Source organism: Mirounga leonina, unplaced genomic scaffold (assembly GCF_011800145.1).
Source record: "Mirounga leonina isolate KUSES-001 unplaced genomic scaffold, KU_Mleo_1.0 Mir_172, whole genome shotgun sequence".
Classification (NCBI taxonomy): domain Eukaryota; kingdom Metazoa; phylum Chordata; class Mammalia; order Carnivora; family Phocidae; genus Mirounga; species Mirounga leonina.
The window spans coordinates 16,858,929-16,873,998 of record NW_023270442.1 but is presented as its reverse complement, the minus strand read 5'-3'; the positions used below and the strand labels follow the sequence as shown (position 1 = coordinate 16,873,998).

Below are 15,070 nucleotides of genomic sequence, written 5' to 3'. Positions count from 1 at the left end.
CTGCAGGCAGCCCTGGGAAGGACAGGTCACTGAAGAGCCACCCCTGGGCATGTAATGTAGTGCCCCTTGGCCCTGGGCCTTCCTTGTGGACTGTGTTGAGTAGAGCAGGTCCACCACTGCCTCCTGTCATCAAGGTAACTGCAAGTCATGAGCTTTGGTTATGGAAGGGATTTCTGCCAGGAAGTCCCTTTGTTTAGGGCTGACCAGGGCTTCCTCCGCTTTGATCTTCGGGAGTAAGCCTTTGGTGTGACTTCCCCTTTCTTTCTCCATCCCTTTGTTTCCACCCTGACATGCAAACTGGAAGCACCCTGTTTGCTTTTAGACAAACACCGCTGGATGCATGGGTGACAGCCTGGCTTTGCTTTGATGAAGGACACAGTGCAGCTTGGGGAGTTTGCATGGTCTGTGGCTCATGGACCCCGTTTCTACAAAGAGGAAATGCACTTAGGTGAGGGAACAGCTGGCTGAGAGGAGAAACCTGATCAGGGGCGGGTGTGTATTGTTCCCTGGCTGCTTCCTGTCCTTCCCCATGCTTCGTTTATCTCTCCTCCTTCAGGGCTGTCTGAGAATTTAAGTATTGGCTCCTTTTACACTGAATGCTTACTCTGAGGCTTTGCTGCACACCCGTGCCCTCTCCAGCAGGGTGCTAAATCAGCGTTTGAACAACTGAACTCGGGGCCGGGTCTCCCCTGGCTGAGTATTTCTCCTCACGCGTGCATTGCCAGCAATAGCCCCGAGGACAAAGATGCTGTTAGCTTTGCGTGGGAGGTCGGTTGTGCTGTTCCTTTGCACGTTTCCCGTTCACCCTCCTCTGCAAAGTCAGCTCTTGCCTGCCAAGGCCAGAGTTTATCTTCTCATCCTCCTGAGCTGACATCCTTCCTCCATTCTCAAAGCTGGAAATCAGCTAAATATTTGTGCGAATTGTCAGCCTCTGTTCTCATCCTGGGTTAGAGGTGTCGGATGTGAAGTGCGCTGAAACGCTGGTCAGGGGAATCCAGCTCACTCTGGCTGCCTGTCTGGCGAGAGGTGGAGAAGTCGGTGATCAGGTGGAGGGAAGGCTCCCTGTAGAGCTAAAAGAAAATTCCGAGGGTTCTCTTTCTCCAAATATTCTAGACCCATTAGTGGGTTTCAGCCTTTTGACCATAAAGACTTGAATTTGTTGAGGGTTTCTCAGCTTTTTAATTTTTTTTTTAAAGATTTTATTTATTTATTCATGAGAGACAGAGAGAGAGAGAGAGGCAGAGGGAGAAGCAGGCTCCCAAGGAGCAGGGAGCCCGATGTGGGACTCGATCCCAGGACCCTGGGATCATGACCTGAGCCGAAGGCAGACGCTTAACCATCTGAGCCACCCAGGCGCCCGGTTTCTCAGCTTTTTAAATGGCTTCTCGAATGAGGAACATTAGATTCAATTTGAATTCTGTCTCAGGAGAGGAATGAGATCGTAAGGAATAAGATTTTGTGGGGTTGGGTTCACCCTTGGAGGGCCACAAACCCTTGTGATACCTAGAACTTTTTTCAACCCCCCCCAAGCCCCTCCCTCACCCTCAAACCAGTTTTTGCCCACTCGGGGGATACGGTCCCCACTGAGAATACCTGCTTTGAGGACACCATGTTTAGAATAGTAAGTGCCCCTCTATGGATCAGGCATTTTGCGCATCACTCCCATTTATCTCTCCCAGTAACCTTGTGAGGTGGGTAATCTTGCCATTTCCACGTTACAGACAGGAAACCCAAGCACAGAGAATTTGAGTGACTTGCTTGGGTCCCTCAGCTATTAGCCAGAGGAGCCAGGACTCAGTTACGGGAGTTGGGCTCTGGAGTCCTCCCACTGTCTAGGCTGTCCTGGTGCAGTGTGGGAATAAGCAAAATGCCTTGATTCTTTTCCCTTTTTAAAATTGACTTATAATTCATATACCATAAACCTCATCCTATTGAAGGATACAGTTACAATTCAGTGGTTGTGCAGTCCCCACTATCTAATGCCATTTTCATTGCCCCAAAAAGAAACACGTATCCATCAGTGGCCACTTTCCACTCCCCTACTCCCTGGCCTGGCAACTGCTAATCTACTCGCTAACTCTTTAGATTTGTCTGTTTTCGATATTTCATGTAAGTAGAATCATGTAATATATGACCTTTCTTTATTGGTTTCCTTCGCTTAGCATAATGTATTCAAGATCATCTACGTTGCGACATGAATCAGTATTTCATTCTTTTTCACAGCTGAATAATACTCCATTGTATGCATATATACATTTTTTTAATTCCGTCATCTGTTGATAGACTTTTGGGTTGTTTCCACTCTTTGGTTATTATGAATAATGCTGCTGTGAACATCTATATATAACTTTTGTGTGTGTACATATATTTTCAGTTCTTTAGTTATATACCTAGGAGTGCAGTTGCTGGGTCATTTGGTAATTCTGTGTTTAACTTTTTATTTATTTATTTTAGAAATAGAGCGTGAGCAGGTGTGGGGTAGGAGGGAGAGGGACCAGCAGACTCCATGCTGAGCACAGAGCCCAACATGGGGCTTGATCCCATGACCCTGAGATCATGACTTGAGCCGAAATCAAGAGTCAGATGCTCAACCGACCAAGTCCCCCAGGTGCCCCTGTGTTTAATTTTTGAAGAACTATCAAACTCTTTTCCAAAGAGGCTGCACCATTTTATATTCCCACCAGCAATGTAGTAGGGTTCTGATTATCAGCATCCTCAACAACACTTGTTAGAATCCATCCTTTTGATTATATCCATCCCAGTAGAGGTGAAGTATCTTATTGTGGTGTTGATTTGTGTTTCCCTAATGATTAATCAAGGATGTTGTGCATCTTTTCAAGTGCTTATTGCCATTTGTATATTTTCTTTGGAGAAATGTCTATTTGGATCCTTTGTCCATTTTTAAAAAGATTTTATTCATTTATTTGAGAGAGAGAGAGAGAGAGAGAGAGCATCAGCAGGGGGCTCAGGCAGAGAGAGAGGGAGAAGCAGGCTCCCTGCTGCAGGGCTCAAGCCTAGGACTCTGAGATCATGACCTGAGCTGAAGGCAGACGCTGAACTGACTGAGCCACCCAGGCGCCCCCTGCTTTGTCCATTTTTAAATTGGGTATTTTGTCTTTATTGTTGTAGGAGTTCTTTCTTTCTATATTTTTATACATTGTGGATACAAGTCTTTTATCAGATATGTGATTTGCAAATATTTCCTCCCATTTTGTGGATTGTCTTTCCACTGTCTTTTTTTTTTTTTTTTAACGATTTTATTTATTTATTTGACAGAGACCAGCGAGAGGGGGAACACAAGTGGGGGGCGGGGGTGGGGAGAGGGAGAAGCAGGCTCCCCTCAGAGCAGGGAGCCCGATGTGGGGCTCGATCCCAGGACCCTGGGACCATGACCCGAGCCGAAGGCAGACGCTTAACGACTGAGCCACCCAGGTGCCCCTACTCTTAAAATTGATTTTAATTTTTTTTTAAGATTTTTAAAAATTTATTTATTTGACAGAGAGAGAAACATAGCGAGAGAGGGAACACAAGCAGGGGGATGGGAGAGGGAGAAGCAGGCTTCCCGAGGAACTGAGATCCTGATGCAGGGCTCGATCCCAGGACCCCGGGATCATGACCCGAGCCGAGGGCAGATGCTTAACGACTGAGCCACCCCGGCGCCCCTGTCTTTCCACTGTCCTGAAGCTATTCTTTGAAGCATAAAGATTTTGATGAAGACCCATTTACCTGTTTTTCTCTTTTGTTGCTTGTACGTTTGGTGTCCTATCTGTGAAACGATTGCCTTGTCCGAGGTCATGACAATTTACACCTGTTTTCTTCTAAGAATTTTGTAGTTTTAGCTCGTATATGGAGGATTTGACCCAGTTTGAGTTGATTTTTGTACCTGGTGTAAATGGCATGAGGTAGGGGGTCTATTTTTATTCTTTTGCATATAGATATCCCATTGTACCAGCACCGTCTGTTGAAAAAATTGTTCTTTCCCTGTTGAATTGTCTTGGCAACCTTGTCCAAAATAGTTATCTGTAGGTGTATGTGTTTATTTCTGTGCTCTCGGTTCTATTCCATTGATCTGTAGATCTGTCCTTATGCCAATTGGACCTTGACTTTTGAACTTTTGAACCCCACATTTCCTGGGTGAGCAAGTTCCCTCAAGGCAGAGGTGGCTTGGCTTGTGGGAATTCCCCCTTCCCTCTGTAGGTTCGGGATTTACCCCAGCGTTGGGCCTAGTATGTTTCATTATTTAGTCGTTTCTTCAGTGCTTTCAAGATGATGTTATTATATTGATGTCATCCAGCACTTTCTCATTGTTTTCAGCAAGAGTTCTTTTTTTTTTTTTTTAAAGATTTTATTTATTTATTTGAGAGAGAGAGAATGAGAGAGAGAGCATGAGATGGGGGAGGGTCAGAGGGAGAAGCAGACTCCCCACCGAGCGGGGAGCCCGATGCGGGACTCGATCCCGAGACTCCAGGATCATCACCTGAGCCGAAGGCAGTCGCTTAACCGACTGAGCCACCCAGGCACCCCTCCAACTTTTTTTTTTTTTTAAATATTTTATTTATTTATTTGAGAGAGAGAGAATGAGAGAGAGAGAGGGCACATGAGAGGGGGGAGGGTCAGAGGGAGAAGCAGACTCCCTGCCGAGCAGGGAGCCCAATGCGGGACTCGATCCCGGGACTCCAGGATCATGACCTGAGCTGAAGGCAGTCACTTTAACCAACTGAGCCACCCAGGCGCTCATTCAGCAAGAGTTCTAAAAACCTAACCTATCAATATAAAAAATGGAATTCAAAATTATTTATCTCCGATTATGAAATTTGGGGCAGTGTATCCCTGAAACGATTTGTTTTGGGAAGTAGGGAAATTCTTCATGGCTTCTTAAAAAAGTACCACTCTACTTGCTTCTAAAGCCAGATTCATAATAGCTAATAATCTAGTGGCTTTCATCAGTTGAGTACTTTGCTGTCCCAGGCTTTCCGGGTTTCAGATGTGCTCTTGAATCTCATCAATACAATAAACCTATAAGATGACTGATATTCATATCATTGTTCCTGTTTTATGAATGAGGAAGCTGGGACTCCAGAGGTTCTGAGACTTGCCCAAGGACACAAAGCGAAGATGAGCCCAGTTTGACCCAGGCCCAGGTTCTCGACTCCAGAGCCAGGCTCCTAACCTGCATGCCCTGCCCCCCCCCCCCCCCCCCCCCCGCCCCAGGGCTCCCCTTCTCCTCCTCCCGGGTTCACATTCTTCTCTTAGAAAAACCAGAACATGTCAAGGACTGAGTTTTTTCTGTGCTCATTTTCCCTTGTGGTGGGAATTTGAACTGGGACAGGCAGGAGGTCTTCAGACGGGACGGTCCTTGACAGTTGTTTTCCCAGTTGTAGGAATCAAGGAGGAGCCCCGTGTAGAACTTCTCTGATTCCTGGGCTGCAGGGCATCGGGAGCACCAGAGAGTATGGTGCCCAGGAAGGGAGGTGCTCACACGCACCTGGGGAGTTCTGGTGCAGTCGGTCTCAGACTGCACCAAAGCAAAGCTGGTCTCCGGGTTACATTATAAATCACTGGATATTGTGGACCTGTTGCTTTCTCCTATTTCCTGTTACTACAGGGCACACTGATGTATTTCCGTGTCTGGAAAATGGCCCTCTCCCCTTTCAACTCCTTGGAAAGCGGTGGAGACTTCAATTGCTTGCTTTTAAAAGAGAGGGATGGAGTAACAGGGCGATGGGCATTAGGGAGGGCTTGTGAGGTGATGAGCACTGGGTGTTACACGCAACTGATGAATTATTGAACACTGCATCTAAAACTAATGATGTACTATATGTTGGCTAATTGAATTTAAATAAAAATTTTTTAAAAAATAGAGGGTTGTATTTAGTGCTTTGGAAGCCCTGTTGTCAGGTAGAAACAAGAATGTTAGAGCCAGAACAACTTTGACATTAAGAAAATGCAATATCCAGTAACTCATTATGTTTGACTCTGACTTAGGGGTGGGAGCTGAAGGGAAAAGTATCTGCTTAGTTTAGAGAAGAACAATCTCACTGTCTTTTTCTTCCTCCTCCCTCATCCATGTTTTCTCAGATTGTGAAGTGGTCCGACTGCTGTTTGCCATTAGCTTGCAGACCTGGGGATCCTTATCAATTAATCGCTGAAGCAAGCGTGGATGACTTCAGTAAGCTGGGGGTGGCGTTCATGGAAGACAGACTCCAGATGGCTGATGGATTGGTACCTCAAAAGATTGTTTGTAAGTGACCTTAGAAATGCTTCCATCAGGGGCACCTGGCTGGCTCAGAAGAGCAGGCAACTCGTGATCTCTGGGTCGTGAGTTGGAGCCCTACGTTGGGTGTAGAGACTACTTAAATAAATAAAAACTTAAAAAAAATATTTCTGGCATAGCAGGAGACCATTGGTTATTAGTTTACGGACTGTTGAACCCTCTTGTTCGGTGTGGCTTAAGGCTTATCTTCAGTTTAATGCAGTCAACAGGTGGATGTAATTGTAACAGTATGAGAAAAATGCATGTGTTAGGTTTTTTTGAGATGCTTATCCCAAAGTATATCGATAGTGCTTTTTAAATTATTTCTTTTTAAGTGGGCTCCATGCTGGGCCCAACATGGGGCTTGAACTCAAGACCCTGAGATCAAGACCTGAACTGAGATCAAGAGTCGGACCCTTAACCCACCGAGCCACCCAGGTGCCCCAGTGCTTTTAAGATTCTTTAACAAGGATTTCCCATAATTGCGTTATCCACAAGATGGCGTGCAAATGTAGAACCCATATAATATTTGTTTCCCATAATCTAAAAAATATAACAAGTTTCTAGACTATACTTACTGTGTTCGACTGGATGGAAAGCATAGCTGGTATTACTACAAAGTTCTAATTCTAACAGTTTTTTATTTAAAAAATATATATCACAATATTTTGGGATACATCTTTTTTTTCAGGAAACATGAAAAATGTTCTTTCTTAATTAGGTTTTAAAAATTGAGTTTCTGTGTCCATGAAAGTCTTCATTTGTATCTTGAGCAAAGGAGTGTTCCCAGCTCTGGAAATCTTTGTAAATCATTTAATTTCCCCATTTGGCATGTGCATGTGCCCAATACAATGTTAGGTGCATAGCAAGTGCTCCATGAATGTTTTTTGAATCAGTGATTGTAAATTTCTATTCCAGTCCTGAGATAAGATACTGGAAAGACCCTTTTCCCCCATTGATCCTATGAAGTGTCCCGAGAGCACCTTCTGCGTGGGGTATGCTGGGTACACCAGATATGTGCCCTTTTTGTTTCTCAGTTTCATTTTCTTATAGGAGACTGACACCCAAGAAATCGATTCTGTAAGTAAGTGGGCACAGAATTTACCTCTCTGAATCCCACTTTGTTCACCAGCCAATAAGGGGATCTGGGGCTTCCCGATTCACAAGGCAAAGGTGTTATGGAAATGTGGGATTTGGGATTTCACTGTCGGGAAGGTCGGGCGCACCCTCCCAGCAGGTGGGAGCAGTGCCCGGTTCCAGCAGATGCCGAAGACTTGTGGTAGGGATGCAGGTGGGAGCCGGTGGGCGGAGTGCGGAGAGCGCCATGAGGTTTTGAACTGAGCCGCGTGACAGACCAGAAGGGCTGATGATTGTCTTTTCTGTTCGTATTTTAGCAGTGCACTTGCAGGACTGTACTCTGAAGGCACTTGAGGATCAGGCCTCAGACAAGCAAGCCCAGACCCTACGACAGAATCCTGAACCTTCCGCTGAGAGTAAGCCTGAGCCGGACGCTATGGAGTGCATTGGTAGAGATGATCCCAAGGTTCTTGGTCCACAACGCACACTGGGGACAGGGAGTGCCTCTGGCAGCGAGCCTGCCGGGGAGGGTGACAGAGGAGTAGGCTCTGTCGAGCACTGTCCCCTCCATCTGTCTAGTTGCCATGAGTGTCTGGAGCTGGAGAACAGTACCATCGAATCTGTCAAGTTTGCATCTGCAGAAAACATTCCAGATCTTCCCTATGATCACAGTGGCAGTTCGGAGGATGTTGCTGATGATATCCGCTTGGAAGGAGAATGGAGGAGAGTCAACGTCACGGGAAAGGCCCCCAACATCCTCTTCTACGTGGGCTCTGCCCCCCAGAAATCCCTGGGCAGGTTCCAGGAGGTCCGGTCCGTTCTGGCGGACTGTGTGGACACCGACCGCTATACACTCTACCACCTGTCAAGGGAAAGTGCTCTCAGAGACCCGTGGTCAGACAACTGTCTGTTGTTGGTCATTGCCACCCAGGAGACTATTCCTGAAGACCTTTCCCAGAAGTTCATGGCCTACCTTTCTCAGGGAGGGAAAGTGTTAGGCCTCTGTTCGTCCTTCACATTTGCTGGCTTCCAGGTGACGAGCAAGAGCGTGCTCGAGGAAACAGTCCAGAGCTTGGTTTTCTCCAAGGCTGACCAGACCCAGGTGAAGCTCAGCGTCCTGAGCAGTGGCTATGTTTATGAGGAAAGCCCCGGGGAGCGCCTCAGCCTGGGCAAGCTGCAGGGTCACCTGGAGAATGAGGACAAGGACAGGCTGATAGTGCAGGTGCCTTTTGGAACTCGTGGAGGAGAAGCTGTTCTTTGCCAGGTATGGAGCTGGTATCCGTGTAGGGATCTTTGGGGATCTCTCAGAGAGTATGCCCTTTAAGGCTGAGCACCAAAAGGGTCAAGAGTCTGAGCTCCGTGGGGTACTTCTGATCCTTGGCTGGGACTTTTTTGCGGATGCTGAGTAGGTTTAGGTGAGGGCTTTCCTGTCGCATGAATATCGCATTTCACCAAAACACTCGGGACGGAGGAACGAAGCAGAAGGTGTCATGCTGATTAAAGACTGCTGGTTGACCGAAGATGAGTCAGAAAATTCTTTCTTGTTTTGCTCTATGCTGGTAATCATCTTTCCAAAATACATTAGTCTACTCTCTTGTCTCAGAGCACACTGTGGTCAGTATAATCGAACCTTTCAGTTTGTGTAGGGAGTCGAGTGCCTTGGGCTGGTGATTTTCAGGGTTCATAACCCTCACATTACAACATTGTGGTTGATAACAGGGATTGCATGAATGCTCACCAACTGCTGGGGTGGTGAGTGTTGAAAACTTCTCAGATCCTCAGTTCTTTTATGATTTTTGTCACTCTTAAAATCTAAATGCTGAGAAAAATTTCAGATAGAATTTTGAAGCGATTTCGATTTATGGCGCATTAATACAGTTGACCTTTGAATAACAAGGCTTTGAACTGCGTGGGTCCACTTGTGTGGAATTCTTTGGCTAACTACAGTATAGTATTGTAAATGTGTTCTCTGTTCCTTATGATTTTCTTGGTAATAGTTTCCTTTTCTGCAGCTTACTTTATTGTAAGGATAGAGTATATAATATGTGTAATATACAAAATACGTGTTAATTGACTGTTTATGTTATCGGTAAGGCTTCCGGTCAACACTAGGCTGTTAGAGTTTAGTTTTTGGAGAGTTGAAAGTTATATGCAGATTTTCCACTGCATGGTGAGGTTGGCCCCCTGGCCCCCCACATTGTTCAAGGGTCAGCTCTATATAGGTAAGGGAGAGGGCGCCTGGGTGGCTCAGATGGTTAAGCGTCTGCCTTCAGCTCAGGTCATGATCCCAGGGTCCTGGGATCGAGTCCCGCATCGGGCTTCCCGCTCCTTGGGAGCCTGCTTCTCCCTCTGTTTCTCTCTGTCTCTCATGAATAAATAAATAAAATCTTTAAAAAAAAAAAAAAAGTACTTTATATAGGTAAGGGAGAAGTGGGAAGGGAGAAGAAGGGACATGCTACTTCCCTCCCGCTCCCTTCCCAATCCTTTGGCTCATCTGCTGTTTTTTTTCTTGTTTCTTTCTTTTTCCTTTTCCTTTTTGGTTTGTTTAAGCAGATGGAAGCAGGATAGACAGTTTCCAAATTCCTGATCATTGACTGCAAACTTTTTTAACACCTCAGGGCAGAAAGTTTTTATTAGAGTTAGATGAACCCTTGTCCCTAAGGATTTGTTATCTCATGAGAAAGTTAAGTAGAGGTAGATATTTTGCCCAGAATAGTTCCCAGGATGAGTGTAACAGATTTTGTTTTATTACAGGGATCTTTTTGTTGAGTTGGAGAATCGTTTCCTTTTTTTTATTGTTTATTTTCATTTCATATGCTGTCCTAGGAGCTAAATCTCTTGGCTTTTCTGACCAAACATTCTTCAAGGGGTCATAAATTTGTTTCTTTACTCTTCCAAAGCCCATTCGTTTGTTCTTAAGATAATGCTCAGTCAAAGATGCATATAATTTAAAAATCTGGCCATCAGGACAGACGAATGCGTACAAGCCAGGCAGGTTTCCTGTAGGCTGCAAAGCACATGAATTAGTTTGGAGGCCTCATAAATGTTCCTCTTATCTTTTTCTCTGCAAAGATGGTAACTATAGCAACTGCGCATTCTCAGAAAATCCACTTAAAAACCCGACTTCCTAGAGCCGTATTTCAGTTTTGAATGGTGACTTTTACCACCCCTGTGCCGCAGACTTGTGCTAGAAAATTGATTCGGCACTGCCGCGATCCATTTCTCTGAGTGACATGGCAACTCCGCTTGCTACCCCATTTGCATTGACCCCGTTGCTGTCATAAAATTTGATATTGCATGCATTGCTCTGGGGAAAAAAAGGCAATACGATGCAGCTTCAAAAATCAGATTCAGAGGATTAGAATGTCATTTTTGGTTTTAAATGACTTCCAGTCTCTGTGTGACAGGGTCACTGCTCTCTGCTCAGACCTCAGTCACTACGATACCTTGCCGCCAAGAGCGGCCGATAAATGTTATCATCGAGGGCTGGTTAGTTTCCTCTTTCCCTGGTCAATTTCATAGTCTTCATCTCTAGTAAATCGAGTAATGATGTAACCCAGTAAGAGGGGCAGAGCACTTCAAGGGCAAACCACAGCCGCGCGGTGGATGGTGGTCTCACGGCCAAGGAGCTGCCTTGGACGCCTTTACTGCTCATCGCGAGGAGAAAGGACGTTTTCGTGTGCTTGCTGTGACGATCAGGTTTGCAGGGGACATTTAAGGCTGCGGATTAATGCTGACCTTGGATTATCGACTGGACCAGGACTTTGGCATGAAGTTGCCCACATGGACTTAAAAATATTTTATTCCCGCTTTTTTCCTCCCCGGCTGCTTGAAGCTAGGCCGCCATCATGAACGACACAGTAACTATCCGGACCAGGAAGTTCATGACTAACCGACTACTTCAGCGGAAACAGATGGTCATTGATGTTTTCACCCCGGAAAGGCAACAGTACCTAAGACAGAAATTCGGGAAAAACTAGCCAAAATGTACAAGACCACACCAGATGTCATATTTGTGTTTGGATTCAGAACCCATTTTGGTGGTGGCAAGACAACCGGCTTTGGCATGATATATGATTCCTTGGATTATGCAAAGAAAAATGAACCCAAACACAGACTTGCAAGACATGGCCTGTATGAGAAGAAAAAGACATCAAGAAAACAGCGAAAGGAACGCAAGAACAGAATGAAGAAAGTCAGGGGGACTGCAAAAGCCAGTGTTGGTGCTGGCAAAAAGTGAGCTGGAGATTGGACAACAGAAGGAGTAAAGATGCTGCAGTGGCTTTATCTGGTTGTGCAGATTTTTCATGAGAGGATCAATAAACTAAGAATGTTAAAAAAAAAAAATATTTTATTCCCTTACTTAGCGTAGCGCATGGAAGGATGGTCTGGCTTTTCGAGCAGGGTTTCTCAACCCCGGCACTGTTGACATTTCAGGCAGGTCCTGCTTTGCTGTGCAGTCGTCCCGTCCCGTGCTCTGTAGGGTGTTAGCCGTGCGCTACCCACCAGATACGACGCATAGGTGGCAGACCACCCTCCACCCCCTGCATTTGTGACTGAAGACGTTTTTAGGTCAAAAAGCCTTAATTTTAGAAGAAGCCAAGGTATAGAAATGGGCCCATCAGTATGGTAACATTATTACAGCCAGAGGACGAGACGCATGTTGGGTCCCACGGAGGACCAGGAGGCAAATCCAGAAGCACACGGTCTCTGTCCTGTGAATTGAGGTTCAGAGACAGAGGAGGTCTCTCTTCTCGCGTCCGTTGTCGAAGCAGCTACTGTCAAAGCCCACGAAAGCACTCCTCGCACAATGTCCATGGCCATCTTCTCTCTTACCTCCTGGAGCCCTGGAGGCCTGCTCGTGGGGGTGAGCCCACCTTTTCCCCCTTGGCCTCGCTCAGGTGTGACTGTGAGTTCAGCACACCCCACTGCGGGTGCTTCTTGGATCTTCTGTGTATTCACTCAGGCATCACGCTCACGCCCTCTCCTCTGGGCCCAGGTGGGGGGAGAACGTCGCTCATTTTATTTCTGCCACCTGTAAGGGGTCACCTCCAGGAGAGCCACTGGTTTTGTCCACCAGAGAGGAGAGGCCATATTTAGGGAGAGAACGCAGGGAAGGAGACTCGGATTCGGATACCTTGAAGGATTTCACTTCTCTGCCTCCGCCGCTCTCCGCGGCTGTTTAGAGGATGGACTCACTCCTCCTGGCCGGCAGGAGCAGCCCTCGACTGGCCCACCCTCGCCTGGGGCCGTGCTGGTCTGTCTCTCCAAACCTTTAAGACTGGCCTCAACTTTGCACAGTTGGACCACTTTGGACAGGATATTTGGACAGTATTTTTGACTTGGTTAAGTCTTAGGTGGGAATTGAGAGATACTACATTGCCTGAAGGCTGTGGGCACCTTGCCTTTTATTTTCATCATGCTCCTAATAGTATCAGGTCAGGAGCTCTGCATACAACAGAAATCCACAGCTGATTCCTGGCAAAGGCAAAATAAAGCAAACATGCTTAGGTTGCTCCATATTCTGGCACCCTCCACGGCTCTATGGCCAGTTAAAATCTGATCTCAAGGGCGCCTGGGTGGCTCAGTCGGTTGAGCGACTGCCTTTGGCTCAGGTCATGATCCCAGGGTCTGGGGATCGAGTCCCACATCGGGCTCCCTGCTCCGCGGGGAGCCTGCTTCTCCCTCTCCCACTCCCCCTGCTTGTGTTCCCTCTCTCTCTGTGTCTCTCTGTCAAATAAATAAATAAATAAAATCTTTAAAAAAAAAAAAATCTGATCTCAAGAGGACCAGAAGTTCTAGTCTGTTCCTTTACACCAAAGCGCACACCAATGATTGGAAAGTTCTAGCTGAAGGAGCTAGAAGTTCTAGCATGTTCCTTCAGACCAAGACACAGACCGTTTGTTGATTGGTGGGGCTGTTTTATTTATTTATTTATTTATTTTTTAAAAAGATTTTATTTATTTATTAGAGAGAGCGAGCATGAGCAGGGGGAGTAGCAGAGGGAGAAGCACACTACCGCTGAGCAGGGAGCCCGATGCGGGGCTCGATCCCAGAAACCCTGAGACCATGACCTGAGCCAAAGGCAGACGTTTAACCAACTGAGCCACCCAGGTGCCCCTAGGTGGGGTTTTAATTTTAAGCGGACAACAAAGCCTGAACTAGATAGAATTCCGGAATCTTAAATTCAATCCAGGTGAAGGAGGGTGGTGGGGCAGGCCTTTCTGGGGTCCCCCAAACCCCACATCTTCTATTTTTGGATGCCTGCACACACTCTTACATTGGTGAATGAGGCTACTGTCCTTCGTGGTTTGTTTCCTGGTGGTTATGACTATAGGTGGAGTGAGAGTTTGCACACGACCCATCACGCCTCCCGGGGTTCAGTAGCAACCTTAGCTGGCTTCTCGGTACAATCCTATTTCTAAGTGTTCTGGTAGAGTAATCAAGTTGAGCAACTTGCCGAGGTCCCCCAACTGGTTAGTGATACAAGTTGGGACCCGGGCAGAGTCTGAATACAATCCAGGCTTGTGTCCAGCACCACCTTTCCACCCGACTGCCCAAATTTCAGTTGGCTCCTGTGAATTTTTTTATTACTTTGTCGTGACTCTCCATATGGTCAAGTTCAACGTTTACATACTGTTGATGATCAGAAGGATTTCTGTTGAGGTTTTCAGAAATGCTGGTAAAGACATTGTTTCTCCTAAGGTCGGCAAGTGCCCGGATTCACGATTCACGATTTACGAAGCAGTGTCTTTTTCCCGCAGGTGCACTTAGAACTACCTCCCAGTTCTTCAGTGGTGCAAGCCCAAGAAGATTTTGATCTGCTCAAATCAAGCAATATTAGAAGATATGAAGTCCTTAGGGAGATCCTGACAACGCTCGGCCTAAACTGTGACATCAGACACGTTCCTGCCTTAACCCCTCTTTACTTACTGCCTGCGACGGAGGTGAGTGTGTGCTCAGGCAGGAAGGGGACGACCCCTCGGTCGCCTTTCTTCCAGACGGCGACCCTGTTCTTTCTCAGTGGTCTCGATTTTGATTTCTGTTTTTATTTGGCCTTCAGGTTTGGGAACCGTGTTAAAGATATCCAAGTATAACTGATATTTGTGGTGTTTGTAGGTAAGGGTGGGAGAGAAGACTGTTGGAGGTTAGAAGGCGTTGTATCTTAAAGATCACGGCCTATCCACTTTAGGGGGCAGAGGGTCACTCTTTTATGTGTCAAGAGTGTATTTGGAAACCACAATTTATTCATTTGGGATTAAAGACCTTTGTTTTGATCCGGGCCTTTTTCAGGGAATTTTTGGACAGGAAAAATTCATTTGTGCTGATGTCTGCCCTCTTGTGGCAGAAGGGGCTCTGAGTTCAGTTTCTATCCTCTCGTTGTGTCTAAAAGGGAAATGCCTGTGGAGCTGAGAACGTATTCAGGAATTTTTCTGGGCTTTTGTCGGCATTTGATGCCTGTGGTTGTTACCTGGTTTGGGCTGGTTGCCAGATTCTTAGGGATGTCTCCTCCTACTAACCTCTTTGCTTTGCCAAGCTGTCAATCTCTTATTGATTGTGGCAAGGTATTTGGAGGTCTTTTTCCTGTCTCCCCTACATAGGGAAATTTGTGAGTTTAGTGATATAACCCTGCAGTTTCAGCAAATGCCTGATGGTCCAGGTGACTCTAAACACCAAATTTACCTGCTTTCTCTTGAAAAGAACAAAGTATACCTCCTACCTCAATATTTTTAAAAGAGA

At 46.2% G+C, this 15,070-nt stretch overlaps 1 protein-coding gene and 1 pseudogene across 2 annotated transcripts in view; both read left to right on the top strand.

Annotated features, from left to right (window-relative positions):
* Nucleotides 1-15,070, top strand: part of HLCS (holocarboxylase synthetase) — a 227,848-nt gene that overhangs the window by 27,381 nt on the left and 185,397 nt on the right. For both annotated transcript variants that reach the window (XM_035017671.1, XM_035017670.1), the window contains exons 3-5: nt 6,079-6,241; nt 7,648-8,594; nt 14,095-14,277. In XM_035017671.1, the coding sequence (XP_034873562.1) occupies nt 6,079-6,241; nt 7,648-8,594; nt 14,095-14,277 (1,293 nt within the window). The remainder of the gene's footprint in view (nt 1-6,078; nt 6,242-7,647; nt 8,595-14,094; nt 14,278-15,070) is intronic.
* LOC118018865 lies at nt 11,131-11,677 on the top strand (annotated as a pseudogene).